Consider the following 17,940-nt stretch of genomic DNA (forward strand, 5'->3'; position numbering starts at 1 on the left):
GCTTTCATGTACCAGATTTTGTTCGCCACATTTTACATATTAAAGATAAAAAACTCCGTTTGTATTTGGAAAGTGTTGTCTATTATAGTTTTACTTTATTATTCTGCATAGTTGTTAATATAGAAAGCAAGGACTTAATATCATAAATAATCATAAATAAGATAGTACATGAATGGATGGGTTTATGATTCTAAAACATTTTTAATTAAATATTTTGAAACACTATATATAGGTCTTAAAGAGTGCAGAAAGAAGCAATTTTTCAGTCATTCAATGATACTACCTGTGACCAAAGTTCTTATTAGTTTACCAAAATTGAATTAAGTATTATTGAACATGCAGTTTTCTCGTGGCTTTTAAACATGATATATTTTATTGTAAAAAAAGGGGGGGGTAAAAACAGTTTCTTTGAGGGACCTCTGCTACTTTTGGTCATTCAACTTTGGGCAGTTTATCCTATTCAAAATGTGCTAAGTGATGTTAAAAGTCTAATTTTTAAATTTTATTCAACGCCTTCAGAAAAATTTTGTATTTGACCTCCAGAATTTTACTAAAACATACTATTTAATGATCCAGCATAACTGATAGGATTTGTAGTGCTGAGATTATATATAAAAGAACATTATTTCCTTTCACTGGCTATTTAAGGCTAGTAGCACCATTCTAAGTAAGAAGCCTATCTTTTTTTTACAATATTATCATCTTTTTCATTATCTACAAGGGGTACTAGAAAGTAAATGTAAGAAGATCCTTATTTTCTTCTTCTCTTCGTTAACTTTTTTCTATTTTTCCTCTCTCAATCCCTAAATTTCCATCTCTCTACATTTCTCTATTTTTTTTTTCCAAAATCGTTTGCGTTAGGGGTTTTTGTTTTTAGTTTTTAAATATTGGGTTTCCATTACATATTCGAGGGCATTCCACTTGCTGCAGTTACTGACTCCACACACGGTGGGCACACAGTTCCAGGTTTAAAAGCAATGGTTTTGACTTCCTTTTAAAGCCTTTTTTTTTTTTTTTTTTCCTTTTCTTTTTCCTTTTTGGTGGCCAGATTTAGACTTAAGTGGCTTCTTATATGTCAGCCATTTTCTGATCCATAATAGAGTATGACTTACAAGTTGCCTTTTTCATTATATTTTGGTTGGAAAACCTGAAACAAATGGTATTTCATTGCTTGACATTCCTAGAGAACATAAAGATTAGTGAAAAAAAGTATATAGAAAAATCACTTATTTTGTAGTTTTGTTAATAAAATCATCTTCTATAAAAGTATTTGGTATCTTAAAATCTCAAGGTCTTAAAATAAAACAAAATTTTTTCATGGCAGAATGTTAACTAATGTATGTAAGAGATGCGTTTACAATTTTAATTGTGAACTTTGATGTTTTTGAACCTCTTAATATTCTACCATCAGGTAGCAAAACTTGACAGATGTTCAACCATTTAATTATAATCAATGTTTTTCTGATTCTAAGACATTCTTTAGAGCAGAAGGGTTGCAGAAATTGTGGAAGAAACGAATTGAAATTTTAATACTAAATTTATATTGTTTGCTTTCAGTCAGAAATTGGGTTTGGAAAAATGGAAACCTACATCAAATTGGAAAAGCTTGGAGAGGTAAGTAAGTTGTTATTTTAAAAACGTAAGATTTTTTTTCATCTAAACTTCTCTATTAGTCTACAATTTTTGCCAGCCTGGAAAAAATATAAGTACTATTGTCTGAAAGTTCATATCTTCTGAAAAAACAACAGAATGTTAGGAGGGAAAAAAACCTTACTTTTTTTTTTTTTTTTTTTTTTTTTTTAGATAGAGGGGAAAGGAAGGAGAAAGAAAGGGAAACATCAGTTGGTTGCCTCTGGCACACTCCTAAATGGGCATCTGGCCTGTAACCCAGGCATGAGCCTTGAGTGGGAATTGAACCAGTGACCTTTCGGTTCTCAGGCCAGTGCTATATCCACTGAGCCACACCAGCCAGGGCAAAACCTTATATTCTTGAAATTACCATATCAGTTTGAGAGAAAATGAGTATTGTCTATAGCCTTGTAATGTTTATAGAAGCATAAACTACAGTGGTACCTCAGTACTCATCAGTTCATCCCAGAACCTGTGACTAGTGCTGAAACCTGTGACTAGTGACAAATACCAAAGGAAGAAGCAATTTCTCTTGTGGGGCAGCATCGTGACTCACACAAATTCTAGCAAGTGCGACGCATCCCAAGCAAGCGCTGAGTGCTGAAACTTTTTTTTTTCCTCATCAAAATGCAACGAGTACAGGGTTTGACATGTTCTGAAGCCAACGAGTACTGAGATATGGCTGTATTATGCTTTCTTGGTAACAAAAGTTATGTTAATTAGCTTCCTGGGAATCTGCTGTCTGTACTGTCCTATGAGAAATTACATGAGTTCAAACCTGTGAAAAAGTAAAATACTATCTTTGAGATAAAGACACATCACAGAAGAAAATTCTTGGCTAAGAAGACCTTGGTTTTCTTGAATTTTCTACTACTAATTTTGAAATTGTCTCCCTTCGGGAGTGAGAGAGGGTAAAGAAAATACTAAGAATTAGAATGAGAATTCCTCTTAAGAGAAATGTCAAAAATTAAGAATAAAGAAAGAATCTTAAAAGTAGCAAGAGAGAAGAAGAGAATTATGTACAAAGGGGTCCCAATAAAACTATAAACTGATTTCTCAAAGGAGACCCTGCAGGCAAGAAGGGACTGGCAAGAAATATTCAAAGTAATGCAAAGCAAAAACCTACAGCCACAAATACTCTGTCCAGCGAAGCTGTCATTCGGAATAGAAAGGCAGGGAAAGTGCTTCCAGGACAAACTAAAACTGAAGGAGTTCATCAGATCCAAACCACTGTTATATGAGATGTTAAAGGGACTTACTTAGGAGAAAGGATCAAAACTATGAACATTAAAATGAAAACTGTATCACAACAACCAACAACAGAAGCTAGGGAACCAAAACAAAGGCAAACTAAGTAGGCAATGAGAGTGGGAAAAGAATTATAGGTATGGGGAACATATTGGGGGGGGGGGTCAGCAGGGAGGGGGAAGGGGGGTTAAGGGAGGGGAGATGATGGAGGAATTAAGAAGCATAGTAGGAGGGGAATGGAGCAGACAGGAAGATGTTGAGAAGAACTATAAGCACAACCAATGGACATGGACTAAGAGGGGGGTGACAAATGGAGGGATGTGGGTCACGGGGTGCAGGAGAACAAAGGGAGAAGAAATTGGGACAACTGTAACAGCATAATCAATAAAGCATATTAAATAAAGAGAATTTGAGGACTATCCTGGCAATAATAGAAGAAATCTCCTGTAGAATATATTTGTTTTTTAAAGGAGAGTTAATGTTAAAAAATTCTGAAAACCAGTAAAATGTTTATAATTTAACAATATGTTATTTCAATTTTCATCAGTATATTCAGCTAGTTTCCTCAGTCTTCCTATACTATTGCAGATAAAGTACCTTTGCTTCTATAGGTACTGATTCATTGTTAATCTGATACAAAATATAAAATAAATAAAATATTCTTATATTTTCATATTTTGAGGAACTCTGTAGGGTTTTAAATATAGAAACTGTGCATATGGAACTGAATGTCCTTTTAGATACTGGAAAACCAAGACTAACTGTAGAGATTTCCTTGCAAGGTAGAATTTAACATACACTTAGAACTTAAGAGATTTGGTTACAGCTCTTGATTGTATAGATGGGATAAGATACACTTGATGTGTGTTTCAAAAATATGTTTTATAGGGCACATATGCTACAGTATATAAAGGAAGAAGTAAATTGACAGAGAATTTGGTGGCATTAAAAGAGATCCGGTTGGAACATGAAGAAGGTGCGCCCTGCACAGCTATAAGAGAAGGTATAACTTGATCTTTTGTGAGTAAAACTTATATAGAACATTTTAAAACCAAAGCTGCATAATGAGTTTATTTTCTGTAAGTAAAAAAGTGCTCAGATACAGAAATAATAGATGATTGGAACATATATTTAGACCTTAAAAGATCTATTACCTCAAGCCAAAATATTCAACAGAAAGATATTAATTATATTATTGTATAACTTTCAATGAAATACTACTATGAAGTCATTAAAAATCATTGTCATAGACAAATATTTGACATTGAGCATCAGGAAAAGCTAACTATAAGTTAGTATATACAGAATGTAAATATATTTTTAACATGGTGCCATTTTTTAAAATGATAAGATTATCCAGAAAATGGTGTGAAGCACCGATTAGCAATTTGGAAGGAAAAGGTACCTTGCACTTCATATCTAATTAATCCTAGAAGTCTCAATAAGTTAACATTTAAGAAAAATCAGAAGATAATATGGAGGGTATTATTATAATATTGGGGACAATTTAAAGTATTAAAAATATCACAGAGTCATAAAAGAAAAAATTTGACTATTAAAATATCTACTGTAAATCTCCTTAATGAATTATTGTTTTAAACTTAAAAGAATCTTAAACTCAATCAATTTATGTTAAACTTCCTTCAGGTTGTTATAAAGACTGGCTGCCACAGACCAGATAATTGACTTTCTTTTTCTGTTTTGCAGTTTCACTATTAAAGGATCTAAAACATGCAAATATAGTTACCTTACACGACATTGTTCATACAGATAAATCTTTGACCCTCGTCTTTGAGTATTTGGTAAGCATTTAATAAAAATTCAGTATTTACTTTTTACTTTAATAAAACATAGCAGATTGAATTTTCTAACAGGCCCAGGGACATTATTGCTTTGTTATTGACATTTTATTAAATTGTGTGTAATGCATTCAGTATCTTTCCTCAAACAACTTATTTTTTTAAAAACTTACAGTATTTAAGTAAATCAGCAATGCCTTCTGAGAACTATGTATCACATAGTAAAGTGCTATATTTTTGCAGGATAAAGACCTAAAGCAATACATGGATGATTGTGGAAACATCATGAGTATGCACAATGTGAAGGTATGTTTTAATGTGTACTTTTAAATTTTGTTTAAAGCAGTGACAAACACTAAGCATAGACAAACTACATTATTTAATGAAATATATACTGCCTTGCTAATTATTCTGCTTCAGAATTTTCTGTTTGGCATTTTAAATAGGTTATTGTCCTCTGAACAAATTTACTCAGAACTTCCGTTAGTTACACTATAGTATTTCTTAAGATCAGAACTTTTTGTAGAACCTGCTTTGTTTTAAAAATCTTAGAAACCACTTTCGACATTTCACATTATAACATTGATTCTTTTAGATAAAGAATATATTTACAGGTGTAATCTGCTTTGAAAAACCAAAAAGCCTATCATATCAAAATTCAAATGTTTGAGTAAATGCAAATGAGTAGTGCATTCTGCGAAAGGCTTTCTTTAAATGGCAAACTTCCCTCACATATTTAAAATAGTATTTAATTATAAAACACTGACTAATTTTCAAGTTACTAATTAATTAATGAGTAAGGCCAGGAACATGCACAAGTATTATGGTATTAGACTGGAAATACCACTTTATATTGTCAGGAAAAAAAAATGAAATAATTATTATACCTTCTTACCTATATATCTAAAGATGCAAGTAATGCCAGGAAAGTTTGGCAAAACAATCACTGCCAGATGAAATCCAAAAGTAAGGTGAAAATAAAATCAAGTGAGAACATTTAATACAGTTGTATTCTTACAGTAGATTTCTTTCACCCAGGTGGTATACTCCAAATTTGGCAAAGGTTTATTTACCCAAATTTATGACAGCTTGTAAGAAACTATTCTGGAAATGGGCTATCCTGGCTGTATGTTTGAGACAGTTCCAATTCTGTAGATAGTAACTTTAAACTTACATTTTAAAAAATTATAATTTTGGTAGATATAAAAAAGAATCCGTTTCTTTTACTAAAAGACAACTCAGAACATATTGGATACCACATTGCTAAGAATTTTAGAATAAGGCTTCAAGTGTATTTCCACATATACTCTCCGAGAATTGTCTTCATCATATTTTACATTTTGTTTTACAAGTGTTGTGAATCTCATGTGCATATATTTCTCTTTGTGGGTTTTATTTGTTTTTTTCCTACTTTCTTATTAGCAATAATTTGGAAAGAAAATAAGTCCTTAATTATAATTTGACAAAGATTTGATACTTTATATCTTTTAAGACAAGTCTATATGGCTGGCGTAAAGTATGAAGTATTATACTTGTTTAAATAGAAATCTAACTCTGTACTTGTATTTTCAAAACATTAAAAATAACAGGAATATTTAAAAAACATAAATATGTAGTGTAGAAAGTCTGCTGTTTAGAATTTCTTTAGTCCTATTGTTCAGCTTCTGCCTTGGCTTATTCTCAATGTTCTACTCTAGGTAGCGATTTTCAACTAGTGTGCCACAAGAGTTTTTAAAACATGTAATACCTGACTATTTAGTCAGGGCCACTGGCCTATTTTCCCTTAGATTATCAAATAAAAAAATAACAATAGCCAACACAACAATAGCTGTCCCGTGTGAATTGATCAAAAGTAAACTTCTTTTTTTGGTCAAATTAGCAAAATGTATTTTTTGGTGTGCTACAGAATTTTAGTAATTAGTTTATGTGTGCCATGAGATGAAAAAGGCTGAAAGTAGCTGTTCTAATGCTGTTTTTCCCCTGCAAGTAAACCAAGGATACACTCTTCAGTCCTCTGTACTTCAGGCTATTTTTTTGTTAACCCCAAAAGGTCAAAAACCTGTTTCACATCCCTTTTGCCACAAAAATCAACACAAAAAGTCTGCCAGTAGACTTACAGGAATTGCTCCTTTCAAAGCGTCATTCAGAGCTCTCCAGTACCAGTCCCTCCTCTGAATCAGAGGAGGTTCTGAAGGCTGAGTAGGAGGTGCTGAAAGTAAAATACCCAGCAGGTAGGTGATAGAAGCTGGTGTCGTTTATTTTTATAGCACGTTATTTGCCAGAGCGATGCGCAGCACCATTCTGTTTGACATCTCAGAATTTTCATAAACCCACCAATTCCGATACTTCCATTTTAAAGACACTGCCGCAAGTCAGGTTTCCCCGTTTTTTTGTTTTTTTTTTTTTGTAGGGTGGGTGGTGGAAATAGAGGTTGGTTGGTTGTTTACCAGAATTTCATAATCCAACTTTAAGCCTCGGTAGGCTTATAAGTTTATAAGGATATGTTTATTTTAAGTCATTTTCTATAATAAGTGAACTGTTACTAAGAGTTTCATTTCTCTTTATTTTCAGTATTTTCATAGATATTATCAGACTAAAAAAAATAGATGCTTGAAATAGACAATTATATAAGGAAAAGGCTTTATACTTAAGGATGTGGTTCCTTTAAAAAAAAAAAAAAAAAAAAACCTATTCTAGGTCAGTTCCTTTTCTCTTTTCCATAACTTACACCAAAGTGTATCTCATTATCTGTAAGACTAATTTCTATTTCTTTGTTTCTGTAGCTGTTTTTATACCAAATTCTACGTGGTTTGGCATATTGCCACCGAAGAAAGGTGTTGCACCGAGACTTGAAACCCCAGAACCTCCTCATTAATGAAAAAGGAGAACTAAAGCTAGCAGATTTCGGTATGGAATGGATGAGATGTTTATAAATAATTCCAGGTGGTTAAGGTTAAAAGAACAACCATTGACACTGTGTAATGGCTTTTATATGGGTGTGGAAATTTTCTCTGTAGCCCACAGAATAAGATATTTGACAAAAAGACTTTGTTGAGTGAGTTGTGTTAGTAAATGCTAAAAGGTACCATTCTCAGGTGGGATCCATAGACCCCTAGGACCCAAAGGCATACTATATTATCAAAATCATACTAAATGTTATTTGCCTTTTTCACTGTGTTAATATTTGCACTGATGATCCTAAAACAATAAGAAGTGAAGCTGGTATAAATCAAGGCAGTGACACAAAACCATCCATAGTAGTCATTGTATTGTTTTAGTAACATTAAAAATTCACTCTTACTAAAATGGTGAATTTGTTCTAGAGATTCCTATACTTTTATTTACTTAACACTTTACCATTTGTTTGAAAGGTAGGTAGGTTGCCATTTGTATTTCCTTCCTTAAAAAGGAAACGTGTGGGTCACATGTTTAAATAAGAAATTACAAGTTATTTGCATATGCTCTCATAGATTACAAAATAATCCTGCACATAGTTTGTTGTTTTCCGCATAATTGTTATCCCTCCACCCTCTTTTTTTTTTTTTTCAGACTTCATTTACTGTTCCATATTTCTTAATCCCAAAATGAATGGCAGGGATAGAGAAACCTAGCTTGGCTATCAGAATTCAAATGAGGAATGGCAAGGGCCATCAAAAATTTACCTGTAGGGGTGGGGAGGAATACTATCAATGCTTGAAATTTTGTTTCTAACCTCTACAAAGCAAGCCAAGCAGATCTTATCTTTCACGGGCCAAAAGGAAAATCTGATTGTTCATTGAGCTAGTACAATCAATTTTGTCTATCGCTTTTATTTATATTTTACTGGTTGCATAATAGGACATATTAGTTATTTTTTTATTGGTTGCAACTTGAATGTTTTACTGTAAATTATTCTTGATCCCCATGAAAGTTCTACCCTTTTTTCTATGATCAATTAAATTCAGGTTTAGGAAGTACTAATATAGACATTTTCATTAATAGTAGACAAAGGCTTGTACCGTATCACACTTAATTTGTTTTGGAAGAGATTATTATTTAATTTCATGCTGAAACTGAAATTCTAATTGTGAACCAGAAGCCTGTTTGAATAAGCAGCCCTAGTTCAGAATCCTCTCAGGAGTAGGAGGGTGAGGTACTGAGGAAACTGTAACTGGCAGTTGCTTTGATATCACAGGTTAGAGGATAAGTAAACTTGTGGCCGTGTCCTTTGCCCCCACGTAACCTGCTGTCACCTTGCTAATTACCAAAATTGGTAGGAAAATAATTTGTTGAACTTATTTTTCCAAGTTGGGATAGTAAAGTAAAACTTATAATTAAATAAAATAGTGTCAACATTGATCCAGTTACACCCTTTAGCCATTATACTAAACAAAAATAGTATGAGTGCTACCTATTATTTTAATTTCTGTTTTCATTTGAGTGACTTTATCCAGTTTAATAAAGTATTGAATTATCCTTTTATGACATTTTAAAAATTTTGATATTTTAATCAGATACATAAGTTATACATAATAGAAATCACAGCCTAAAAAATGAGATTTCCTTGTTTGAAATAAACTATATGTTAAAATAAATTTATATTACTTCAAACATCTTTTAGCATTGTTTCTTCTGAATTTCCAGGCTTAGAGGTAAAGTTGTGAACTTTCACCTTTATTTCTGGGTAATCAATCCCATATTAAATTGGCAAAGGAATGGCATGTATTTTATATCATTTACAACAATTAATGGTATCCAAAGGCAGTGAGGTTTGTCATTTTAAAATTATCCTTATAACTTAAAATTTAAAAAGTGCAGAATAGCTGTTATTTATTTTAAGGAAACTTCTCTAAATAGACTTTTGCAAGGGAATTGTCAATAAAACTCAACAGGATGGTGTCAGATGGTACTGACTTTTAGGGTGATCACTTTGTAAGTTATATAAATGTTTATTTACTGTTGTACACCTGAAACTAATATAATATTGTATGTCAACTAATTTTTTTTTAATTACAGGTTTAAGAGGCAAAAAAATAAAGAAATAAAACAGGTTCTGGGACCAATAGCTTCTCTGTAAACTGGTATAGCAAATGAAAATTAGAACAGATTAAAAGGTGACAGAGCCTATAGCTATAAGAAGTAAAATTATTCATCTCAGTGTCCTTGGCCTATTTTGCATAACTTAAGTTCAGCTAGGAAATAATTTTGGCATCATGATTCATGGATAAGTTTACATTAACCCAGACACCATACCAGGTGCATTCATATGCATAAAAGTAAGCATATCTGATTGTGGAATTACTATTATTTAGTTTAATTACATGAGGAATTGTGGTACACTTAAGAATTCATAAAACTAACTTTGTTAAGCTTCAAGACGCGACAGAGTAGCCCTCCAGACATCCTTGTGATTGGAATCATGGTAGGGATGTGGACTGGGAAATCCATTTATAGCTACTTCTTGTTTTCTTTTTTTCTGTGAAGGACTAGCCAGAGCTAAGTCAGTTCCCACAAAGACCTACTCAAATGAAGTTGTCACACTGTGGTACCGGCCACCTGATGTGCTTCTTGGTTCCTCAGAATACTCAACACAGATTGACATGTGGTAAATATATGCAAATGTTATTGCCATTTATTATTTTGAAAGAATGGAGCCATTAATACAGGGTATACTGATAGATATTTGACTTTTAAGGAGATACTATTTTAAAGAGCCACAATATAAGCAATGATTAAGATTTCTGGCATGTAAGATCACTTAGGTTTAAATACCAATTCTACCACTTAGAACTGTATAGTAACCTTATTCAAGTTATAGGCCTGTGCCTTAGTTTCCTCATTAAGGAAATGGGAATAGTAACAATAATGACTTTATTTTTTAAAAGATTTTATTTATTTATTTTTGGAGAGATGGGAAGGCAAATAGAAATTGAGAAACATCAGTGTATGAGAGAAATGTGATTGGTTGCCTTTCATATGTATCCCAGCCAGGGACAGAACCCACAACTCAGGCATGTGCCCTGACCAGGAATTGAACAGGCGACCCTTCGCTTTGTGGTATAACACGCAACATACTGAGCCACACTGTCAGGGCACAGTAATGACTTTAAATGGCTGTTCTGTGGATAATGTTAAGATTAAATGAGCTAATATATATGTAAAGCACTTAGAAGAGTGTCTGGTACATAGTAATTTAAAACAAAATTACTGTTTTTATTATCATTTAATATTCACCAAAATCTACTTGCTTTAAGTAAGTCTAAAAATAATAAAATATTGTAGCCATTTTGCTCACACACTGCTTTGGTTATGACACTCCTTTACTCAGGCACCTTTGCTCCTTTCCCACTTGCACCTATAGAATAAAGTACAGTTCTTCAGCCTGATACTTAATAACGATGTCCATAAAATGTCTCTAAACAACATTTTCCAGCTTCAGATGATTACAGAGATGTTCCCATTTAGCCAAATTATATCTCAGAAATAACCTGGGCCTTCCCACCTTTGCTCCCGTGCTCACACCAGCCTGTCCATCTGGAATGCCTACTCTGTTTCTCTAACTGGGGTCTGTACCTAGGAACTTCCAAAACAATATTTTACAAATCCTTCCTGTATACAACGTGGCCTCCAGTAGCAATTTCTTCCTCTGAACTGTTGGTGCATTTAATTGCCTATTGCGTGTAGTGATAAATCATATACTTCTTGTCTGCTGTCTTCTAAATTGTAGTAAAATATACATAAAATGTACTATTTTAACCAGTTTTAAGTGTACGATTCTCTTGGATTAAGTACACTGTTGTACAACCATCACCACTATCCATTTCCAGAACTTTCTCATTTTGCAAAACTGAAACTATAGCCCTCATCAACTCCCTGTGTGTTCCTCCCTTTAACCCCTGGCAACTATTGTTCCACTTCTGTCTCTGAATTTGACTTTTCTAAGTATCTCATATCAGTGGAATTGTGACTAGCCTAATGCACCTGTGTTATAGATTTTTGACTTTCTTATGTATCAGAATTTCCTTTGCTTTTTAAAAAAACTTTATTTTTATAGAGAGAGGGGAAGGGAGGGAGAAAAAGGGGGAGAGAAACATGAATGGGAAAGATTAACATCGATGGGTTGCCTCTTGTACATGCCCCGGGGACCAAACCCACAACCCACGCATGTGCCCTGACCGGGAATTGAACTGGCAACCTTTTGCTTTGCAGGACAACACCTAATCAACTGAGCCACACCACTCAGGACAGAATTCCCTTCACTTTTAAGACCGAATAATCATTGCATATTTGTGCTACATTTTACTTATTCATCTGCCAATGAGCACTTGTGTTGTTTCCACCTTTTGACTGTTGTGAACAATGCTGCTGTGGACATAGGTGTACAGACATCTCTTGGGGGCTTGTTTTCAGTTCTGTTGGGTATACACTTAGGAGTGGGATTGATGGATTGTATGGTAATTCTATTTTAAAATATTTTGAGGAACTGCCATATTGTTTTCCATCATGGCTTTGTCATTTTCTTTCTATGTAACATTTTAATATTACAAAATAAAATTAAATTCCATATACAATTGCTAGATTGTGGTTCCTTTAATGGGAGGGCTATATTCACACAAATCCTAGAAGAGAGAGTACCCATTCATGGATCCTCCATCCATTTCTCTTTCTTCCCTTACACACACCACACTCATGCACTCTACACCCTGTACTTACTTACCTGTTCTATCTCTGCTTTCTGCATAAAAACATCTTGAATCATTTGCATCTCCTTGTCCCTGCTACCCGCTACTAACACATAGTAAGCATTAAGTCACATTAGCTATTGCTGTTCTTCAAGGATCATGCAGAGGACAGCTGGACATTTGAAGTAGGAAAAATGTATAGCAATATGGAAATTGAGACAGGATGAATATTAGTATCTCTGCAGGGATTTTCTAAAAGTAGGCTCTTACAAAATTCTTCAGAGAGGCAGTCATAAGGAGAAGGTTCTTGGGTGTCATAGTATGTAAATGGATTACTCATCATTTTAAATATATTTTTTATATATTTTAAAGGGGTGTTGGTTGCATTTTCTTTGAAATGGCTTCCGGAAGACCTTTATTTCCAGGATCAACTGTGGAAGATGAACTGCACTTAATTTTCCGACTGCTAGGTAACAAGAAATCTTTTTCCCAGTGATTTGTTAACGACAATTGAGTAGCTAGACTTTCTTTAAGACACTGTCTTTTAAAAAATATATTTAAAAATTTGATACTGAGACTAATGAAGAGCTGATACTATAGGAGTAATAATTAATTATGATAAAGATAGATACTTCTAGTAAGTTGCTATTTACTGAGTTCTACCTTTGTGAAAGAACAAAGAAGAGAAATATTGGAAATTGACCTTTCTCGCTTCCTGGCCTTTTGGCTAAGATCAAGTGAAAATTGACTGTTAGCATGTTGTTAGGAAATGTTTCTAGCTTAGCTGTTAACTAGCTAGGAATATTTCTAGCATAGGTGTCAATAAGGCATCGTTATTTTTATGGCATCATTGCATAGTCCAAAAAACAGTCCATATGTTTACTATTTCTATCATTTCTATTTCAGTTGAAAGTCAGATCATCTTCTAAATGTAAACTGTTCTTTAAAACACTTTCTTAATTCTACCTACTTATATATATTTGTGCATATATAAATTTTTACATATTTTTATATTTGTTTTAATTCAGGAACTCCATCTCAGGAAACTTGGCCAGGTATTTCTTCAAATGATGAGTTCAAGAACTACAACTTCCCAAAATATAAACCACAGCCTCTAATTAACCATGCACCCAGGTATTTGTTTTTTCTTTCAGTATAAGGGGAAAAACTTACATGATTCTTTTTTTCTCTCATTAAGCATTATCCACAGCAAGGATTCAATATTTAATACACATATACAATTCGTAAATATTTCAGTATGTAATTTGAGTTCCTTCCTTCCTGTGTCAGATTAATTTCATAATTCAGTGATGAAGGACCACCAAAGTATGTGAATCACAGAATTGAGCTGTATACATAGAACGCATGTATTAGAATTGTAGAGTTTATGTAGATTGTTTCCTTTTCCAGAAAGAAGCTATAATTAATGCCTTAATCAATGCCATGAAAACCATGATGAAATTTCTGTTTTGCTTTGTACGGGATTATTCTACATTTACCTTAAAAAACCCAAGAAAGTGTTATAAGTAAAATTTGGACTCTGACAAAAGGTGACTCAGCAGTATTTTGGTCAAAGTTGATGATATAATTTGTATTTGAAGAATATAGACTCTGACCTCTCATATCCGCAGTGTTGGCCATTCAATTAAAGTTTCTTTTCAGACCTATCCCCAGGTCCATCTAAAGCTCCCATTAAAATATGACTTGCAGAATGTATTACATTTTAGTAAGTAACATAGTATAATTAACCTCTTTGACTATATTTTTCCATCTTTCCTTTAAAAAAAATAGAAAAGGCACCAAGTAACCAAATGAGGCCAATGTCTGTTTGATTCAAAAGCCATTCATTGCTCACAGCATAACACACTTGTTCTAGTTTCATTTATTCTGCAGCTCTAGAAGAACAGCAACGCAGTTCTGATACCAAAAATATCTTTACAGTGTTTATGTGAACTGATGGTTTTGTTACCATAGCAACCAATAACAGTCTAAGAAGACTTGCTTAGGAAGAATCCTATTAAGTGCTGGATTTCTAATGTGTCTTTTCCCAAGTAGCATAAATTCTATTTTTGTCATTTATATTATTGCTTGCTATTGTAATGTCCAGTGTAGAAGGTTGAAGCTCTTCTTTAAAGCAGATTGTTCATGACCTTAGCACTGAGCTTGTCTGTGTCCAAGGAGCTCTGTATATTTGTCAGAATGGCAAACTAACTACAAAGGATTAAAAGAGCCTGGAGAATGTCTAGGCCATGGCATTGACAGTACACACAGTACTCACTATGAGCTCTCGGTGGGAAAATAGTCTTTATTCATAATTGTGCTTGTGCAAGTAGAAGGCAGTAAGATAGAACTTGTGATATCTGATCATGAGATTACCCCATTAAGATAATCCCTAAATCCTGTACTCCCCATTATATTAAATTTATCACTATAATTATCTATCGGCTATATCATTTGTTTTATAGACCCTTTCAATTAAGTTTTATGAACTTACTGAGGCATATTTAAATTGAATTTGACTACCCTATAAAAACTTCTTGAATGACTCATTTGTGTTTAACTTAACCACAGTGATATGTATTGGGGTCACTTTCTCCTTGTTTTCACCTGTGTAATAGGAAAATGAGGCTTTTGTACTTTGCCTTCAATAGAACACTTTGAAAGTTGATGCAACTTACTTAAGCTTCCCCCATAAATAGAAGTTACTTTGTTTTGAGACAGAGTGGTGATTTTTTAAAATTCTATAGTTTTTAATAGTCTAATTTGTCCTTTAATATTGAAAATTTGAATCAAAGCCCAGTTATTTATGGTTTCTTCTTAAAGAAGTGGCAAGATTAGCCGTTTGAGGGTAAAACAGTCTTGAGTCTATTTGAAAGCAACGAGAGCGGCTGTTTTAGGGCCCTGTATTTCACAGGTTAAAACACTTCGAAAATAGTTTTATTTGAACAATTGCTATTAGCTAAGATAAAAAGAATAAACCCCCACTTGTTTTTTTGCTGTCTCTAGGTTAGACTCAGAAGGGATCGAGTTGATAACAAAATTTCTTCAGGTAAGTTACACATTATTTTGTAATTGTTAAGGGGCTTAACTTCTCTGAGCCTCAGTTTCTTCATCTGTAGAATGGGATCAAGATGCCTCCTTCAAAAATTTGTCATGACAGTCAAATAAGATTATTTATTGTAGTATCTAGCATGCTTAAGTAAAAATACGATGGCTTCTCTTAATGTGTTTGGTGAGTCTTACTGTGACCTAGAACAGTCTGAGTTAGTCAGCTGCTGGCATTGGTCAGATTGTATGTTGATTCATGTTCTCTTATGTTTTCTTTCTCTTCCTTATACTTACTGCTGGACAGGGCGCTCCACCTCCAAATATCATTCATATCTTCCTTCAGAGCAGGAAAGAGAGTCTAAGGGTTGTGTCCGCCACATTAGTCCTCTTATGTCTGGAAAGCAAGGCTTTCCCAGAAACCTCTGTAAGGCTTTTTCAAAATTAAGTCCTGTTGGCCAGAACATTCATTGTAAGAGAATCTGGGAATTGGGGGGCTGAATTACCTAATTAGCCCAAACTCAGAACCACTATCATTATGATCCCTCTGTTGGAGCTGGAAACATGGACACCTTAAATCCATCTAGGTGATCTCCTCAAGGAAAAAAGGGGAATGGGTATAGAATAGGTACCTTAGTAATGTCTGTCATAAAAGTTTGGGGTATATTTTTAATGATCCATTGGTTTTCATGAAGAAAAGTAACACCAAAGATCCAATATGTTAATTTTCTGTCACTTCAAAAACTTTGTCTTGGAAATTTGGGATTGAGATAAAAATCATTACTACGTAATCTCAATAGCAGTTCCAATTAGAGCATATCTGGAGAGCCTCCAAATTGCTTCTTTCAGTAGTCAAGATAAACGTAGTGCTAACTTCCCTCCCTTTTTACAGTATTTAGAGAAGCAGTTAATGGAGCAGTTCTTTGCTTTTTCACAGTATGAATCTAAGAAAAGGGTTTCAGCAGAAGAAGCCATGAAACACGTGTACTTCCGAAGTCTGGGGCCAAGAATACATGCTTTACCTGAAAGTAAGAGAGATTTTCGTGTTCTCCCCCCATCCCCACACCTTTTTTATTTTCATTCGTTCAGGGCTGGAGACTGGGGTGAATTGGGGGTTCAGCAAGGGATTGCTGTTGGTTTTTTAAGCTTAAAATTCTAGTCTTCTTGTAATTAGATCAGAACTCCTTGAAGGGAGGTATGTCTTGTTTGCCTATGTTTTCATTTATTTAACACTGAGCGCATTGCCACTGCTCTGTAAGAAATCAGTAGTACTCAGGCGTGGGCAGTTAATCTTATTGGACTTAAGTTGGAAAATAGCACTGATGATAGACATTGTCCTTAGTCTCAATCTGTATTGCTTTGACTCAGAGTTGTTAAAAATGAATTTCAGGCAAAGAATAATGAAATACAACCAAAACTTCAGGTTGTTTTCTTGAAAAAGTAAATTTGCTTTTCAAGATAAAAAGATGATTTTCCTTTACTACTGTCCTGACAGTGGTGAGCATATGGTCAGCCACTGAGCCAGCCCATCTCTCATTCTGAGATAACTGCTTGATTTTACTCAACAACATTCTTGTTTTGTTTAATTACCTCAATGGTTTACTTTAAATTGAGTAAGATGAGTGGGAAATTAGGAGAATATTTGGGTACTGAGCTTCTAAAGCTTTCATTATTTTCCCATTCTTATTTACTACATAATACTGATTCACCAAAGTTTACTTATTGTAATCAAGAGTTCTTAAGACTTTTCATTTAGAACTTGCTCTATCTTTTTAAATGAAAGATTACTTCTCTGGGAGAGATTGGAAATGAGAAATGTGAATTACAGGTGTTCTAAAGACAATATTCACATTTATTATTAATATCAAGTTCCATATTTTGAGGTAGGCAGTATGTACAAACCTAATACTTGTTCATTTCTAAAAAATCTGAAGCTAGCGTGAGGATCTACAATCCTAAGGAGGTAGAAAAAGGTCAGAGAGAGTAAAAACCAAGTAATACATTTTGATTTGGTCTCCTAACCCCAGTAAGCCCTAAAAATAGACAATGTATATTCTCCTTAGAGAAATACATGCTTGAATCATGATTTAAAGCAGAGTTGGGGGATAGTTCTGAAGGGACATGATTGTGTTTGGTTTTCTTAAAACATTGGGGCAAAAGGGAAAATATTTTAGCAGGGCTAGAACTTTCAATCAAATATAAATGTTTCATGTTGTATCAGTATTTATTTTTAAACATTTGTCTGTAGTTGGGTTATATTTGTTTTAATAATGTTAGGCCTTCATCTGATAATTTTTCTCTATGCATTTTAGGTGTATCAATATTCAGTTTGAAAGAGATTCAGTTGCAAAAGGACCCGGGTTTTCGAAATTCTTCTTATCCAGAGACAGGTGTGTTTGTCATAAACCATTTCACGTGTCGATCATGAAATTTTATGTGGAACCAATTTTTGGTTTATAAATTGATCAGTAAGATTATTGATGTATAAACTCATGTACAGTGCATTCCAGAACTGTGTATGTTTAGCGTTGCACATGCTCACTTTTCTGTATGATGTG

General features: G+C 33.7%; 1 protein-coding gene across 2 annotated transcripts in view; it reads left to right on the top strand.

The window, feature by feature from the left end:
* CDK17 (cyclin dependent kinase 17) overlaps positions 1 to 17,940 on the top strand; it is a 397,794-nt gene that overhangs the window by 61,706 nt on the left and 318,148 nt on the right. Inside the window, exons 6-16 of one of the 2 annotated variants that reach the window (XM_090272670.1) lie at positions 1,558 to 1,614; positions 3,766 to 3,880; positions 4,585 to 4,679; positions 4,920 to 4,982; positions 7,460 to 7,583; positions 10,140 to 10,260; positions 12,710 to 12,807; positions 13,366 to 13,471; positions 15,344 to 15,386; positions 16,320 to 16,410; positions 17,695 to 17,772. In XM_090272670.1, coding sequence (XP_090128796.1) covers positions 1,558 to 1,614; positions 3,766 to 3,880; positions 4,585 to 4,679; positions 4,920 to 4,982; positions 7,460 to 7,583; positions 10,140 to 10,260; positions 12,710 to 12,807; positions 13,366 to 13,471; positions 15,344 to 15,386; positions 16,320 to 16,410; positions 17,695 to 17,772 — 991 coding nt within the window. Of the gene's footprint in view, positions 1 to 1,557; positions 1,615 to 3,765; positions 3,881 to 4,584; positions 4,680 to 4,919; positions 4,983 to 7,459; positions 7,584 to 10,139; positions 10,261 to 12,709; positions 12,808 to 13,365; positions 13,474 to 15,343; positions 15,387 to 16,319; positions 16,411 to 17,694; positions 17,773 to 17,940 lie in introns of both variants that reach the window. The other variant, XM_090272669.1, reaches the window with a different exon arrangement.

The sequence above is a fragment of the Furipterus horrens genome, unplaced genomic scaffold (assembly GCF_987537825.1).
Source record: "Furipterus horrens unplaced genomic scaffold, mFurHor1.1.pri manual_scaffold_4, whole genome shotgun sequence".
Classification (NCBI taxonomy): Eukaryota; Metazoa; Chordata; class Mammalia; order Chiroptera; family Furipteridae; genus Furipterus; species Furipterus horrens.